The 18,188-nt window shown below is 42.1% G+C and overlaps 1 protein-coding gene and 1 pseudogene across 5 annotated transcripts in view; both read left to right on the top strand.

The window, feature by feature from the left end:
* CTTNBP2 (cortactin binding protein 2) overlaps positions 1-18,188 on the top strand; it is a 179,815-nt gene that overhangs the window by 147,394 nt on the left and 14,233 nt on the right. For all 4 annotated transcript variants that reach the window (XM_079932471.1, XM_079932472.1, XM_079932470.1 and 1 more), the window contains 4 exons: positions 7,174-7,260; positions 7,338-7,437; positions 15,640-15,792; positions 15,964-16,151. In XM_079932471.1, the coding sequence (XP_079788597.1) occupies positions 7,174-7,260; positions 7,338-7,437; positions 15,640-15,792; positions 15,964-16,151 (528 nt within the window). The remainder of the gene's footprint in view (positions 1-7,173; positions 7,261-7,337; positions 7,438-15,639; positions 15,793-15,963; positions 16,152-18,188) is intronic.
* On the top strand, positions 4,793-5,918 carry LOC307191532 (hypoxanthine-guanine phosphoribosyltransferase-like; annotated as a pseudogene). Its single transcript has one exon. The product of its transcript is annotated as a hypoxanthine-guanine phosphoribosyltransferase-like (transcript).

The following is an 18,188-nucleotide window of genomic DNA, read 5'->3' as shown; positions in this document are numbered from 1 at the left end:
CCTAACATGAAAGACTGGTTTTGTGTATCCCTGATGCTGGATGTGCCAATATTGTTTGGAGGGATTTTACATGAATAAGTTGACAGTAACTGTATTGTATGTGGCTCTAAAGTCATATATAAATCAGTCCTTTAAAAATTAAGTTCCGGAAGAGGTTGGAACGAACATCTTAGCTATAAAGCATGTCCCTTTATTTTATAACCATTCCAATTTTATTAGCTTGGTAATGACCTTTTATTTTTCATTCTTTTTTAAGTTCAGCATCTCAACACAACTTGGCCTAAAACTGTCTCAGGGTAGTAGAAGCTTTTCCTCAGACTCTGACAAGTGAAGCTCCAAACGAAAGTTGAAGTTTATTGCTTTAAAATAACGCCACAAGTCTGAAAACACATTGCGGGTGCTACATTGACCCTAGTGGAGACTATAGCTCCTCTGGTAAACTCCATTCTGCAGAAAAACACTGTGGAGGGAAAAAAATAAAGGGATGGATGGGATTTTGTGGAGGTCATTGTTTCCATTTAATCCAGAAGTCATTTGCCTCACAAAGCACTAATTGACATGTGATAAGAGCTTCCTGAATAGGCTGTGAAGACACAAAAATAAAAGGGATTGGTACCAACTGTGATCAAAAAGCCCAGTGTCTGTTTCTTAATGAGCAGAAATGTCACACTGTAAGCTTGCACTTAGAAGATAATTCTGGTGACTACAACTCACATTTTAGAAGTTAAATTTCTTTTTCACAAAATAGATCTCCTTTCAACAGAATTCAAATATTTACCTCCTCCTACCCCCAAAAAATCTGTCTGCCTTCCTGTCTGTCTATCTATAATACCTACCTACCTATCTATCTTTGGAGCCCTCTGCTGGAAGCATGGAGCACGTATATTCATTATACCTCAGATCTTGCTATTTGGAGAAATATGGTAGCACTAGAACAGATAAATATGTTTTCTTGGCATAGCTTTGCATGTTTGCACCAGTCTCAGAGCAAGAGGCTTCCATAATTAATTTTTTGTTCAGATCTTAAATGGTCACCAACACAACTGTATCATTTGATGAGGTAGAACAAAATACCATTAACAAAAAATTGATAATGACTGAAATGAGGAGAAACCTACTGATAGGATGCATGCATTAGAATGTCTGAATGATCGGGAAGTCTTTTACCTTGATTTACGTACTGAATTCATTTATTTATATTTTACCTTATTCCAGAAAGGATAATAGAGTGTGTGAACAGAAATGCTTATTGCTAGTGAATGGCCTTTCAGTGAAATTTTAAATGGAATGTTACCTGTCCCTGAGAACCAACAATCTGAGAAAAAATGAGGTTGGAATTGAAGACAGCTTATCTATGAGGTTGGGTCTCTTGCTGTTATATGATTTCAGAATCAATCTTAAGAAAATGTAGGCAGTTTGACACGATGGCTATAAAGAGCACTCGTGTTTTCAAAAGTGAGACAGTATTAAATAGCAGTGCTAGTTGAAAATCTCAGGGCTAGAATATTCAGTAAATCTTGAAAAGCTGTATCCTGTTCCACTGGTGTGAAACAGTCCATTCCTTGTGAGCGAATTTCTACACTATAAGTCATAGCAGTTTGGGATTAATTTGGAGAGCTCAAGATTTCTGGTTTAAAATTGCACCTGGCAAGTACCTAACACACAATTTCCCACTAAAGTACGTTTTGTTTTTTTGTTTTTTTTGCGGTATGCGGGCCTCTCACGTTTGTGGCCTCTCCCGCCACGCAGCATAGGCTCCGAACACGCAGGCTCAGCGGCCATGGCTCACGGGCCCAGCCGCTCTGCGGCAGTGGGATCTTCCCAGACCGGGGCACGAACCCGTGTCCCCTGCATCGACAGGCGGACTCTCAACCACTGCACCACCAGGGAAGTCCTAAAGTACTTTTTAAAAGTGATAAAACTTCACAATAACAGAGAAAAATAGAACTGAGGTCTTCCTTTGTCAAGAATCTAGAAAAAAATTTCACTAACTTTAGGCGCAAGAGAGTGTTGGGTTTACTTTATTTGAGACCTACCTGAGATTTATTAGGAAACCACTTTTATCTTTCTCTTACCATCTTACTAATGATTCAAAAAAGCAAGATTTACAGCAGTTAGAAAATTGGGCATGTTTCCTTTACTGCCTCTGCTTTTTGCTGCACCATGATATTATCCTCCACCCCCTGTCAACACAGGTCCTTCCACAGCCATTCAGAGTTTGGATCCGAGAAATCCCTGAGCAGGAAGTCGGTGGGCTTTGGTGAGACACTGCTGCATCCAGGAAGTATATTATATCAGCACTCTTGGTGGGACGGGTACAAGAGCATCCTGCTTCCTGTACTGCAGTTCATCTCATGCATTTGTCCGCCAAGGTGGACAGCAGAAGTTCAGTCCACTGCAGCCAGTGCTGGATGCTGGAGTTTAACTAGAAATTATAGACACCAGCCCGCCATTTGTCCAGTGACCTAAGGCAGGAGTTCAGCTGGAAAATCAGTGGACAGCGAGTAAAATCAGTGATGGTCCACACATCCTGCTTCACTGCAGAATTCTTCCTGTGGTTTCACAGTATATGAATACCAATGGCAAGTTAACATTATACCTACGGAAGAATACTGCAGAACAGAACAGAGTTATCCTTCTGAAAACTCAGAAGAACACAGCTTAAAAATACAGAACAAAGGAGTTTGGAAAATTATGTTCATTCTCTAGAGAATGCAAGGGGATAGACTATGAAAGCAGGGCAAGAAAAGCCATGATAGAGTGCAGGCTAAGATTAAAAGGAAGAAAGTTGGAAAGGAGATGGATGAAGCAAGGAACTATAAGAACAACTAAAAATGCAAATGGCATCATTAAAATTGCCCTTGAGATCACAGAGAGCAAAAGTGAGATGGTAAATGAATGTTCCATTCAGGGCTATGAAAGACTAACGTGAGGAGTTCACTCCCAGAAGGCAGAAGAGAAGGACAGAGAGAGAGAAATGAAGAGATAAGGGGACAGGTGTCTTTACAGAGAACAGCAAGGGAACTTAAGCCTTGTAGTTGTTCCTTAGAATTAGAACTAGAAGAGGAGAAATTAACAAAAACATAATGGAAGAAAAATTTCCCAAGCCAAAAAAGTTTGTGCATATCAGAAGGATTTACCATATTGCATTTAAAATTGGGAGAAAGAGGCCCTAACTATATAAATCTGGGCAACTTTTTTTTTTTTTTTTTTGTGGTACGCGGGCCTCTCACTGTTGTGGCCTCTCCTGTTGCGGAGCACAGGCTCTGGACACGCAGGCTCAGCAGCCATGGCTCATGGGCCCAGCCGCTCCACAGCATGTGGGATTTTCCTGGACCGGGGCACGAACCTGTGTCCCCTGCATCGGCAGGCGGACTCTCAACCACTGCGCCACCAGGGAAGCCCTGGGCAACATTTTTTAATGAAAAGTATAATCTGTGTATCCCCAAGCTTCCCCATCACATAGGTACAAATGAGAACATATTATTCTTTAACAATTCTTCTTTAATAATAACTTACCCCTGAAGTCTTATGGCTCTATGGCCTCACTGTCTAAGAAGCAGAACCTCAACTGAACTTTTTAGGTTACTATCTCTCCCATGTCTCTGGAAGAGGCCCTGTCCCAGTCTTGGTCCTGGCCGGCATCTCTACCATTGCTTGGCTCACAGATTCTCAGTACCACAGAAAACAGCCCAGGCCAGCCACTGCTGAGTTCATCCTGTGGCTTTAGGATCCTGATGTTCCTCAGGCAGCTACAGCCACTGTCCTGTGTCTTCCAGTCACGACTCTCCGTGTTGGTGCCCTACCCACAGTGTGAATCCAGCTCTTCCCTTTTTTATGGAAGGCTTAGCAATGGTGGAGTAATATTTAAACTCAGAGAAAATCAGTTGTGGCTACCAGATAAATTGTCTTTCAGAGCCTAAAACCCAGTCCCAAGTGCAACATCAAGGGACCCCTTTAAGAATCACTTCCCTCCTTAGCTCATTTTCAGACACCCAGTGGTCAAGACTACTTTTCTTCCATTTTCTAGGAGTTCCTCTAAGTTTATGTCATGGTCTCCTGGGATGCCAAAGCTCAGGTCTTAAAGTCCCCAGGTAAGGAAGGAGTTCCCTCTTCCTTCCATGCTAAGGGCTTTCCCTCAAGCCTTCCTTTCATATCTCAGAATCTGCCTTTTCCTGTAAGGATCCAGGGGCATAGTCACTGTCTTCGTAGAAGTCTACTCTGGCTATCCTCAAGGATGTGCCCTTCCCCTGTTATGTAAAAGGGACAAACTCATCAGAGCACAGCAGAGCAACAATAGCACAAAGATATACATGTTCTTACATTGTCCTACTACAAATTATAAAGAGAGAACAGACCCTGTTGTGTCTAACACTTCTCTAAGTATGGGTGGCTCAATCCTCACATATGAGCTTCGTCAACTGTACTGGTTAGTTAGGTGCTACGCCTACACAGGTGCTTTTCTGCAAGACCTTTCCAAGAAGAAAGCTTCTCCCCAGCATGTGGGCTGGGAGTGGGAACTCAGCCCTGGGATCATGACCTCCCCTCCACATTTTACTCCAAACGTCACGGCCCTTGACATACATAAAAGGTCATGGCTTTCTGTCCCAGCACCCACTACATCTCCACATGTTCTTAGGCGAGATATCCTTATACATGAGGATAAAGATGTGTTTTAGACCCTATAGGCTTCCAGGCAAGAGATTTTCATTTTTACAAAGTAAAAGTATCAGTCATTCTCTACCTAGATTTCTGGAATTCAGTGCTTTGAAGAATGGGATCACATAGTTGATTCAAGAATTGAATACTCACGAAGATGTCTTTTATGCAAAAAGTCAACACAAAGGTATCCTCTGATATACAATAGCTGTAAGAAGATTACACCACTGTATCCTTCTTAAAAATCAAATACAGGCGCCTGCGCTTTGAGCGGCGGCGGTGGCGAAGAGCGCTCGGGCGGAGCACTCTGCTTTCCTGGGCGGCCCCGCCTTCTGCTCGGCCCCGCTGGCTTCTCCCCATACTGCCCTCAGCCCGCGCGCCAGCTGGCTCCGTTATGGCAGCCCGCAGCCCCAGCGTCGTGGTTAATGATGATGAGCCAGGTTATGACCTAGATGTATATGGTATACCTAATCGTTTATGCTGAGGATTTGGAAAAGGTGTTTATTCTTCATGGACTAATTATGGACAGGAACGAACGGCTGGCTCGAGATGTGATGAAGGAGATGGGAGGCCATCACATCGTGGCCCTCTGTGCTCAAGCGGGGCTATAAATTCTTTGCTGAGCTGCTGGATTACATCAAAGCACTGAAGAGAAATAGTGACAGATCTATACCTATGACTGTAGATTTTAGTAGACTGAAGAGCTACTGTGATGACCAGTCAACAGGTGACATAAAAGTAATTGGTGGAGATGATCTCTCAACTTTAACTGGAAAGAATGTCTTGATTGTTGAAGGTATAATTGACACTGGCAGAACAGTGCAAACCTTGCTTTCCTTGGTCAAGCAGCATAATCCAAAGATGCTCAAGGTTGCAAGCTTGCCTGTTAAAAGGACCCCTCAAAGTGTTGCATGTAGACCAGACTTTGTTGGATTTGAAATTCCAGACAGGTTTGTTGTAGGATATGCCCTTGACTATAATGACTACTTCAAGGATTTGAATCGTGTTTGTGTCATTAGCGAAACTGGAAAAGGAAAATACGAAGCCTAAGATGAGAGTTCAAGTTGAGTTTGGAAACATCTGGAGTCCCAGTGAATCACCAGGAAAATTATCAGATGTTCTAGTTCTGTGGCCAGCTGCTTAGTAGAGCTTGTTACATGTATCTTCTAAGAATTTCATCCGTTTTGTATTTTAGAAAGGTCAGTTGCTGCATTCCCGAGCTCTTCATTTGCACTATGAGCCTATAGACTATCAGTTCCCTTTGGGTGGATCGTTGTTTGACTTGTGAATGAAAAATCTCTTAAACCACACCACTATTGAATGACAATATTGAAATTGTATCTGTAAGAAACATTGAAAGAGAAGAATGTATTAGTTTTTTAATTGGTATTTTAATTTTTATATATTCAGGAAAGAACAGAAGTGATTGAATATTGTTAATTATACCACTGTGTATTTAGAAAAGAAGCAGTCAGTTTCATATCACTGACAGCATTTAGAGGTATCTTTATGTTGGATAAACCATATGTCCTGGAGTTATTTTAGTAGGTTTCAGTAGTATTAACTGTATTTTCCCGCTTGTTCAGATTATTTCTGGCGAACCTTTGTCAACAGTTCCTTTTAAATACAGGTCAATAAGTTCTAAAAACCTGCCACTTTTTGAAGTCTTCAGTGTAAAAATCCTTAAAATAAAGGCTGTCTCTTTAAAAGAAAAAAACCAAATACACACGCATCAACTATGCAGAGGAAAAAGCTGGAAGGAAACATAAAAATATTTACAGTGGTTGCTTCAGTGATTTCTATTCTGCTTCTTTATTTTTCTTTGTATTTTCCAAAATTTCCTGAAAAACAATCATTGCTATTTTAACCTCTGAAAAGTAAAATATGCATTGGGAAAATTCAAACTAAAGAGCATCTGTAAGGGATAATAAAGAAAAAAAATTATGGAACATCTGCAAGGGACAAAAACATGCTAGGAATTGTGTTCCCAGCTAATATACTAAACCTCAGTGTAGAAAATGGAGGGAGAAGAAGTATGCTCTTTAAAAAAATGCTATCTCTTGCTATAAATATGTAAGTACTATATAAAAGGTAAAATACTATATAAATAATATGTTTGCCAGTGTTTCACATTAAAATGAAAGACTTCACATGCCCAGTGAATGAAGCTAATCCCTAAAATAATTTTTTTTTTTTTTTGCGGTACGCGGGCCTCTCACTGTTGTGGCCTCTCCCGTTGCGGAGCACAGGCTCTGGATGCGCAGGCTCAGCAGCTATGGCTCACGGGCCCAGCCGCTCCACGTCATGTGGGATCTTCCCGGACCGGGGCATGAACCCATGTCCCCTGCATTGGCAGGCGGACTCTCAACCACTGCGCCACCAGGGAAGCCCTAAAATAATATTTTTAATCTTTTGAAAGGCTGGTGACAATCAGAAAGGAAATTCTACACTTGTGTACCCCTTTTTTCTCTTCATAGCATTTTTACCTAAGGTTTCTTCTTGTTTTGTTCATAGGTCGAGCAATATCATAATGTCATTTTCCACGGCCCAGAAGGAAGCTTGCAAGACTACATAGCCCATCAGCTTGCACTCTGCATGAAGGTATGGATCACTCACGTACCCTCTCCTTTTCTTTGAAAACACAAAAGCGTATAGAACTAATCACTCTCTTATCACAGCACAGACAAATGGCTGCAGGATTCCCCTGCGAAATAGTGAGAGCTGAAGTGGATACTGGTTTCTCCAAGGACCAGCTAGTAGATCTGTTCATCAGTAGCGGTAAGACCATCTCCACAAACTGAATTGTGATAACCGAAAGGCATGCCCTTCAAGTAAACCTTTATATGGAAATAAATGTTGTTGCTTGGGGATCAATTTAAGGTGGCTTTTCAGTTATGGAGCAGCTGCGGGATGAAAACTGGGAACCCGGGTGAGCACTTGCAAAAAATTATTTTCATGTACATACCATTGCATCTATTGCACATCCTATATTTTTCTTCTTTTGTTTATAAATTATCTGTTGGGAGCTTACTACATAACTGGCACTAGAGGATACCAGGGGAGGGGGTGGTGGGAGCAGTCTGCCTTAGCAGAACTAAGCATTGCGTTATTGGTGCAGTTTAGAATTGCACGGTGATAAGAAGGGGATAGGTTTTTAATAAATGTTATTATTATTCATAAATTCTCTGCAACGAAAGCACCCCTATTGCTGCACCTGGGGTGCACTTCTTTCTCCACGTCATTCTTAGTATGCCATTGGCTGGCACTTCGCTGAACACATGACACGCATGAATTCACTCATTTAATCTCCACAACAGCCCTATGCAAGTTGGTATTATCTCCATTTCAAAGGTGAGGAAAACAGGCGTAGAGAGTTTCAGTAACTTACCACAACTACATAGTGGCAGAACCGTGATTAAACATGTTTATTAATAAAAGTTTTCATAAATTTTCTATCTTAGGCTCCAGAGCGTAACACCCCAAGCTTCAGCACAGGTGGAGTTAGTGTAACTCTGCACAGTATATAGCATGACTAGTGAAGTAAAACTGAAATGGACTAACCTCTGGTCTCCAGAGGCTCAAAACCACGGGGACCCTGGGGAGCGGGTGAAGGAGGGAGCTGTGAGCTGGGTGAAGGGTGAGTTGAAATGTGAATTCAGGTCTCTTTTTTAGGGAGGGGGTGATTCTTATCTTTGGAGCTGTGATCAAGGGAGATACCTTGTGGCTGGGACAGCTGGTGACCAGGTTGAGGAAGAAGGAAATTACCAGGAGTTCCTAAGTCAAGAAATAAAATTAAGAGGCAGGTTTAGAGGGGAACTGAGGACTCCACAAGCCTAGAAGCACATTTTGAGGACAAGAAAATCCCACCAGAATCTGAATGTTGTTCTAGTACTCAGGTCAGTCTTTGGTCAGAAACTAGTGAGAGTAAGCTACAGAGAAAAGCTGTTTTCTCTGATGATGATGCTAACAATAGCTAATGTCTATTAAGCTTTGACTCTGTAAACACCCTGATTTATAAACACTTGAGACAAGCGGTTAAGTACGCTGCAGTGAGGACACAGTGGATCCTGCAGTGAGGATGCAGCACAGTAGGACTCAAACTAGGCATTCCGGCTTCTCAGCTGGACCCGAGTCACTGCCCACCGCTGCTCCTCAAAAACTCACCTGCCCCAATTTTTTTTTCTCCCCTTAGTTTTATAACAAAAGCCCCCTATGGTTTTCAGCATTCAGTCTTGCTTCATTTCAGAGTAAGAAGTTAAAATATTGTTCTCTCACCCTATCAGAGTAGATAGCAATTAGACTGAATGCTGCTCTAAACTTAGAGAGCTAGAAAAAGAAAAATCTGAGAGCAGTGAATTAGGTCAAGAAGGATGCGAAGGTGACCAACTCAGCATTTCTAAATCCTTGGGGAGCATCTTCTTAGAAAGAACTCTTCTTCCTAATTTCTCAGTTTGGTGAGTCTCTTGGCACCCCACAGTTGGAACTCAGGTCCCCCTGGCAGAATTGAAAACCTAAATGCCCACGGGTGCCAAAAAGCCACATTAAGGGGTGAAGCAGGCTGGTTGGGGCTGGAGGGGAGGGGAAGCCTGTCTCCATCGCCACGAGGGCAGCAGCTCCCAGCTGCGAGCAGCTGAGTGTAGACTCAGTGACGTGAGGTCTTGTGACTTGGAAGAAGCCAGACATCCTGGTTCTTAAGTGAAAATTTGGGAGGTTTTTCTTTCAATGTTTCAATATTTTCAACTGTCTTAATTTTTAAGCCATGTTAGGACCGTCTAGAACCCCCAGGTCCTCTGAGTCATGGACCCCTCACTCCTGTCCCACAGCCAGTCCATGGTCATGTCCTTCCAGATGGATCTCAGTGTGCCTTTATGCCTCCTTTTACTATATTTTGTCTACTTTCCTGTAAGTGGCTGCTCCGTCTACCTCTTGTGCTCCCTGAACATCCTTCACAGACCACCAGACACCTGATTAAAAGCACTCTGTGATTCTTGACTCCCACATGCCCCAGTCACCCACTGAACTACGTCAGTCCCATTCAGGGTCTTCCATTCTAGGACACTGATCCGCTTAATTTGCTTATCGGACTCTTTTTAATTTAATTTAATTTTTTGAGGTATAATTGAGATACAACATAGAGTAAGTTCAAGGTATACAATTCGTTGATTTTTTTTTTTTTTTTTTTCGGTACACGGGCCTCTCACTGTTGTGGCCTCTCCCGTTGCGGAGCACAGGCTCCGGACATGCAGGCTCAGCAGCCATGGCTCATGGGCCCGGCCGCTCCGCGGCATGTGGGATCTTCCCGGACCGGGGCACGAACCCGTGTCCCCTGCATCGGCAGGCGGACTCTCAACCACTGCGCCACCAGGGAAGCCCCAATTTGTTGATTTGATACACTTTTATATTGCAAAGTGGTTACCACGGTAGCATTAGCTAACATCTCCATCACGTCACATAATTACCATTCCTTTCTTACAGTGAGAACATTTAATATTTACTCTTAGCAACTTTCAAGTATACAACAGATACAGTATTAACCCCTGAAACTTATTCGACTTACAGCTGAAAGTTTGTACCCTGTGACTGACATCTCATTTCCCTCACCCTCCAGCCCCTGACAACCATCATTCTACTCTTGTTTCATCAGTTTGGCCTTTTTAGATCCTACGTACAAGTGATATCATGCAGTATTTGTCCTTCTCTGTCTGACTTATCTCACTTAACATAATGTCCTCAAGGTCCAGCCATGTTGTTGCAAGTGGCAGGATTTCCTTTCTTCTCATGGCTGAATTGGCATTACATTGTATATGTATGCCACATTTTCTTTATCCATCCATTTCTTGATGGATAGATTGTTTCCATATTTTGCTCTTGTGAATTATGTTGCAGTGAACACAGGTGTGTGGATAATCTCTTCAAGATCCTGATTTCATTTGCTTGAGATATATACCCAGAAGTGGGATTGCTGGATCATATGGTAGTTCTATTTTTTGTTTTCTTGAGGACCCTCCGTACTGTTTTTCGTAGTGGCTGCACCAATTTATATTCCCACCAACAATGTGAAAGGGTTCCCTTTTCTACACATCCCCACTAACATTTGTTAACTCTTATTGATGATAGCCATTCTAACAGTTATGAAGTGATATTTCGTTGTGGTTTTGATTTACATTTCCCTGATCGTTAGTGACGTTGAACCTGTTTTCCTGTACCTATTGGTCATTTGTATATCTTCTTTGGAATATCTGACCCTTTTTAAAAATAGGCATCTAAGCTCCAGCAGAATACAGTATTTCTTCCTCACATGTCCTTTGCTTTCCTACTCATCATGTCTTTGTTTATGCTGCAGTGTTCATCTAGAATTACTCTAAAATTTCATCTAGAATAAGCAGACAAACTGCCCCCCCCCCACACACCCATAACTACTGCATGGCAGGTACTATGTAAAGTACTGTGTGGTACAGGCCTGGTTAAAATAGACATGGAAGCCCCTGTTTAAATACTCTGAGGACACCCCCAAATGAAGGCTTGTCGGAGCCCTCCCGGTATGCCAACTACCTCTGGTGAACTGCAGTAGGCTTTGTTTACCCCTGTGCCCCACCTAACTATAGTTCAAGGCGGTGAGGGTATTATTTGGGCTTTTGTGTTGGTCCACACACATGTTATGAGCTCCTTGAAGGCTAGTAATGTAGCTTATTCTTCCATTCCGCCTTGTACACTGATTGCCAATAATTGTTGAATGAGTGCATGAACCTGATACAAGAAGTAGCATACGCAGAGAAAAAGCGAATGTTAATCATATTTAGTTGTCAGCAAGTGGAAGAACTTGCTAACAGTGGAGGTAGAGAGAAGTAAGATTAGAGAGTGCAGAAGGTGTTGAGACAGTAGTTGATGATAGGGCATAAAAATAGAGTGAATTGGATTTGAAAAAAGGAAGTTTTCAAATGACAGACTGAGGCCAAAAAGTCTCCACTCTACTCTCTTATGTAGGAAATAGTGTAGCATCTCCAAATAGTAAAGGAGTTTTATTCTGTATTGGGCTTAGTAATTTATATGTATGAAATCCCTCTTTCTTTTTTTTAATAACGAAAGTAAGATATAAACACAAGATTCACCTGCTGAGGCCTTGAGGGCAGTTATCCAAGTTAGCACGTGGAGCTTATCATAGATCCCTCATTTGGCTTATTCCCCACGTCTGGTCAGTCCTGAGTTCTTTTGAATCTGCTTCCTATATCTCATCTCCCCCTCCTGCTCTCCAGTCCCCCTACCACCTATCATTTCTTGCTCAAGGGCCTGTGGAGGCCTCATCACTAACCCTTCTTATTTCCTCTGCTTTCGCTCCTTCCACAAGCCCTCTGCAGGTTTCCAGAGGGCTCACCCTAGAATAAAAAACTGCTCATGACAATTTCCTGCTGTTATACTCCAGTGGCTCCAGAATAAGCGCTGAAGGTCTCTGAATGTTATGTCAAGAGCGTTACCGTCTGGCTTTGGATCTTCCCCTTGCTGCTGTCCATCCTCATCTTCTAAAACTCCATCCACTGTCACCATCATTTTCATAGCAGTAGGCCCCACTGCTGCTGACTGGTGGCCAATGAAGAGATCATGGAGAACGGAGAACGTACACTTTGAGTAGATGGGGACACCAGAAGCTTCTGAGCAGTGCCAGGGAATCACAAGTGAGCCAGAGGGAAGGACCGATGGTGTGGTGTCACTTCTTTTGTAGTGCAGAAAGCCCCTAGCAGGGAATTTTCTTTGGTCAAAGGGTGATGGAAAAGGACAGAATGTAGAGAAGGCTGAGGTCTGGATCAGAGAAAAGGAGCTTCTAGGCTGTTCCACTGAAGCTTTTAGAATAATTAGAGGACAGGGATTATGTATCAGCTACTGTCTTGCGTTTTTGTTTTTTACGAAGAAAGTAAACTGATCAAATCATATGACTCCCAAGTGAGGAATATACTGATTCATAAGGTGTTCTAAACTTATTCCTGGTTTCTAACTTTATTTTCTTAAAAAAAAAAAAAAGTTTAAACTACTTACATTCAGCTGGAGGTTAGAACGTTGAACTTTCATCTTCCAATGGGCATAGCACATACATTACCTTATATGTTCCTCTCTACGACTCTGTAGAAGAAAGCCAGTGAAAAGAGACACAGAGAATGAATAAAAGACGTGTATGAGTGAAAAAATACAAGAAGGAAGAGTAGCAGATTTGTTTTTTAATAATTAGCTTTAAGAATCTAAAACTTGGGGCTTCCCTGGTGGCGCAGTGGTTGAGAGTCTGCCTGCTGATGCCGGGGACGTGGGTTCGTGCCCCGGTCTGGGAAGATCCCACATGCCGCGGAGTGGCTGGGCCCGTGAGCCATGGCCTCTGAGCCTGCGCGTCCGGAACCTGTGCTCCGGAACGGGAGAGGCCACAACAGTAAGAGGCCCGCGTAACGCAAAAAAAAAAAAAAAAAAAAAAAAGAATCTAAAACTTATATGGAGACTAAAATGGTGCCAGTGAAGAAAAGAATGTAGAACAGAAGATCAGTTCAGAAAGAATGGCGTAGCCCTTATGCAAGCAGTGGGTGTTTTGTTTATTTTAAAATAACATCTTCCTTCTCATATTGACTTTTGTGAGAGACCATTACATCACATGGCTCCATTATTTGGTAAGGAGGGTCTGAACATGTATTAGAATTGGGTCATATTTCTCCTCAGTATAAGGTATTGAGTTAGGTTAGCAAGACAGATACATTTTAAAATTACATGTGACAGTGGTAGTAAAAAAAAAAAAAATTTTAAACACTAGATTGGTATTTTAAAATAATACTTAGGATTCCTGAGAGAACGTTCTACTTCAGAAGTAATAAAGATAGAATTACTGTAATCATACGTAATTGAAGGCTACATAAATGAGTTTCTTCCTTGGACCCTGCGTTACCGGAGGCTCTTTGGAGGTCCGTCCCTTGCTTCTCATCTGGACTCAGAGCATCATCCCTGCAGAGCCTTGTTTTAAGTGGACAGTGTAAAAGATGGGCTGCTTCCATCTCCAAAGAGGAGATTATGGACTTGGGGTCACCTTAGATATAAAGGAGTTTGGATTTAACTATAAATGTGATATGTTAATTATTTTTAAGTTAATGAGTCTTGCTGTAGAACTAGCTATCCAGAACTTTTAATACAAGGGTATGAAAAACTGGACTATAGCCCTGAGCCTAGCCAAATGAGTGTCTGATTAAGATTACTGACCTCTGGAGAGGGGCAGAGCTGACATACCTATAAAGTTGGAAGCAGGGGAAAAAAAGGGGTAGATTAGTTTCAGAAATAGGGCTTTGAATTAGCATGGGGCAAAGGGAATCCAAATGGCTGACTTTCCAACAATAGGCCGAAAGGAATCTCTAGCTATAACATGGGGTGAGTGGCCACCTTATGTCTCCATGAACCCTGATCAGAGGCTGAATAATCCTTCAAACCCAAAGGTGTAATGAGTTTCTGTTTCTATGGTTGGTTAATATTTTAGAATTGAAACCATGTTAAATAACTTGAACTAGACATGCTATTTCACAACTAAAATGAAATTTACATTTGGACCAACTTGCTTTAGGTTGTTGAACTTAAGTGGTCAGATGGAGAAGCAGATGTTACTGAAAAAATTGAACATATGAGGCCATCAGCTTGAAGACAAAGCTTTTCACCAAAAAACCCAGTCTGTTTGACCCTGATTGGTACCTCAGAGGAGACCAAGATGAACAAAGATGAGGTGGAAACCCAACCCAACTGTTATGAACAGCACCCCACACCCCTTTTGTGTAGGGCACAAGCTGTCCATTAAATGTGGGGTTAATTAAGTCACTGACAATACAGTCCTTGCTTGTGGACTCAGGAGAATGAGTTTGTGTCTTTCCAAGAGACATCCTGCAGTCCTATAAACTCGTTTATTTCCAGCCTGAATCCTCCCTTGCTGCCTCCATCCTTTTGTCCCAGCCCCTGCTGGACATCTCGAGAGCGATGCCTCACTCATCACTCAGGCCTGAAACATAACCCATCACCACCTCCCCTGCCTCAAGTGTTTTCCTGCTCATGTGCCCTCTGTCTCCATTCACTGCATGGCCTCTTCTCCGGTGGGAACTTCTGAGTTGTCTCTGCTATTCCCTCTCCGCCCCTCTCTCAAGACATCAACCACTGAGCTTTGCTCACTTCATCTCAGACTATCCTTGTGTTCTGTGCCTTGGCCCTGGATGAGGCTCCTGTTACCTCTTGTCCTCACCTCAGCAGGAAGAGCCTGTAGGAGGGACCTGCTGGTCTCTGAGGTCCTGTCTCCACAATTTTATGAATATTTTATATATGTGTAATTTAAAGATCATTTAAGGATTTTAACATTTTGTATTCTGAAATATCCATCTATAAAATACATACTGCCTATTTTTACAGATCAGTGAATAATTTAAAATAAAATTGTCATTTAACCACTGACCAGGTTACAAAATAGAACATTCTCAGCTTCCAGAATGGGCCCATGTGCCCCACCCCTGTTCACAAGGGTCTTCTGTGATAATCATTTCTTTCCTTTTTAAAAATAGTTTTACTATCTATGAATCCCTAAATTATAAGGTTAGTGTTGCCCCTGTTTGAACTTCAAATGATGGCATCGTATTGTGTGTAGCCTTTTGTGATTTGTTTCTTAATATATCGTTTGTGACAAGTCTTCATGCAGTTGCTTGTAGCTGTAATTTGTTCACGTTCATATCCATTGTATGAATATACTATCTAGTCTATTGTTGGTAGAGATTCGAGTTGATTCCATTTGGAATCTGTTGTGGAACTAATGTTGGATCATTGTGTCTGTGTATCTTCAACTGTATTCAGTAATGCCAAACTGTTTTCCAGAATCCTGTACTCTCCCAGCAATGTCAGAGCATTCCCATTGTGTCACGTCTTTGCTAACACTTAAATCTTTGCCAGTTTTTGTAAAAATCTTTAATCACTGAGTTTCCTTTTTGACCACAGCATGTCTGATCCCAGTGAAACAATCTCCTGCTAACAAGAAAATCATCATCATCTTAGAGAATTTGGAAAAATCTTCATTGTCTGAGTTACTGGGGGACTTTCTGGGACCTCTGGAAAATCGCAGCACTGAAAGCCCCTGTACTTTCCAAAAAGGTAAAGATGGTAGAGAGACCATGCTGAGAAGCAGGCTGCTTTGAGATCCTTCTAATCTTTCTGTTTCCCAGAGCACATGTTATGCTTCATGGTCGTCTTTCTTTCACTTATTTGAACTTGTCCCCTACTGTGGCTTGCTGAGGTTGGACTGTTGCTTTTGGTTTGTTTCAGGAAACAGAACGTCCGAATGTTATTACTTTCATGAGAACTGCTTTTTGTTGGGAACCATTGCCAAGGCCTGTCTCCAGGGCTCCGACTTGCTGGTGCAGCAGCATTTCCGCTGGGTACAGCTGCGGTGGGATGGCGAGCCCATGCAGGGGCTGCTGCAGAGGTTCCTAAGGAGGAAAGTCGTGAATAAGGTAACAAACCACAGGCACAGCCTATTGCTGGGAGAGGGGCCTTTAGTGTCAGGTGACCCAGGCTTGAGCTGTACCACTTACTGTGTGGCTTCCAGCGAGTAAAATTTGGGGATATGCAAGGGTTAAATAGGATAATGCATGTAAAACCCATAGCAGTTTCTGGACTATATTAAGTATTTTAAAAAACAAATAGGTTTTATTTTTTTTATTAACTATTCTCGAGGAGTCTCTCCAAGTTCTAAACGCTGTGGGAAACAAGATTAGAAATTTAATCACTCTTCTTAAGGAAAAGCTACTGCTTCCTTGGAGCCTTCATTATCCATCCCTCAAGCTAGTTTTAATATTTGTTACAGTGCGCTATTAAAAAGTCACATGAAGAAAATTAGAAATCTCTATCTGTTGACACATTTTCAAGAATAATAATCACTTTTAGTGATTTTTCAGAATAATAAAATATTCTGTATTCTATCAAGATAACAAAATTAATTCAGTGCTGACCAACTCGAGTATATCACTATTTAATATTCATAAGTTGGGCCAGTAGCTGAGTGTCTGGGTGGACTTGAAATAAAAGAGCTCGATTTAGCAAGATTTTATCACTTAATCCTGCACAGTTGGGCCACACTTGGAGGACAGGATCTTCATTGTATCAGCACAGGATTTTAAGCTGTAGGTAACACAACACCCCACTGCTAGCTGCTTCACACACACAGAAGGCTTTTTTCCCTTACATAACCAGATGCCTTGCAGTAGGTGTTGATGATGTCCATTCACACCTCTGTGATGTCAGGTCCCAGGTCTGGGTGAGTCTCTTGACCCCCCCTCCGGAATTGCAGGAGTTTGGGCATCACGCCCTCACACAAACTTGTTCATAGGCAGGAAGCAGGATGCTGTGCAGAGAGGGAACTTCGGCTTCCTTTGTCTCCTCATTATCAGGGGGAAGGAATCTTTTTCTGAAACTCCCAGAAAGAAGATTTCCCCTGAATGGTTTCATTCACCAGACTGGTTTCATGCACACCTCTCCGCCAGAGACCTTGGCTAGAACTACCTTCCCAAGGCCAAAGCTCTCCACCAAGTTCCTGAACAAAATTTGGTGTCCGTTATGTTAGAGTGTGTGAACGTACGTGCGGTTGTGGAGTTGGGCCCATGGGAGGCGGGTGGAGGGAGAAGTGTGGGATGGGAATGCCTTTGGTAATTCAGTGAACAGTGCCTGCTAGTGGTGATTTGCGTTAATATCTGAAATTCCTAATTGAATCAGAAATCCTCTGTCCCAAGCTCTGCTAAAGTCAGTTGCCTGGTCGTAAATATATTCTTTTGACCAAAGCACATCTATTATATGACCTCAACCAGTAGGAAGAAAGGTGAGGCAAAGACAGTCATAGGTATACAGCTTTTCAGATTATTGATACTTCCATTAACTTCATCACTATTAATATTTAAATCTTATTGCCAAAAAATTCACCTAAGTAATTGCAAAAGATACCAGTTTTTTTTCTTAAAGACTTTTTTTTAGAGCAGTGTTAGGTTTACAATAAAATTGAAAAGAGGGTACAGAGATTTCCCATCTACCTCTTGCTCCCTACAAATGCATAGCCTCCTCCATTATCACCAGAACGGTGCCTTTTCTTATCAAGGAGGAACCTACACTGACACATCAAAATCCCTGGTTTGCCCAAGAGACAAACATGGAATGCTTCACGAATTTGCGTGTCTTTCTTGCACAGGGGCCATGCTAATTTTCCTTGAAAGGTACATCTTACCTGGTAAAGTGTACCTCCTTTTCCCTCCTCTGGCTCTCTGGTAAACATAGTTTGAAAAGGATTGATTTTACTTATTTGGAAAGGAAAGTTCCAAGCTTCAGGCTCTACACTTTCCTCCATTGTGTTTGCGAATGGTCCAGTGGGGTGTGCTGTGAAGAATAGAAAGGGGAGGGGAGGTAATGCCTTTCATTTATCAGGAATCACTTCAAGTAGGTTAATAAAACGGATTCCAGGGTAGGAGTACAATGGGAATGAATGACTCCTGCAAAACGCCAGA

Source organism: Stenella coeruleoalba, assembly GCF_951394435.1.
Source record: "Stenella coeruleoalba genome assembly, chromosome: 9".
Taxonomy (NCBI): Eukaryota; Metazoa; Chordata; class Mammalia; order Artiodactyla; family Delphinidae; genus Stenella; species Stenella coeruleoalba.
The sequence above is the reverse complement of the archived record's forward strand: the minus strand, read 5'-3'. Positions and strand labels throughout refer to the sequence as shown.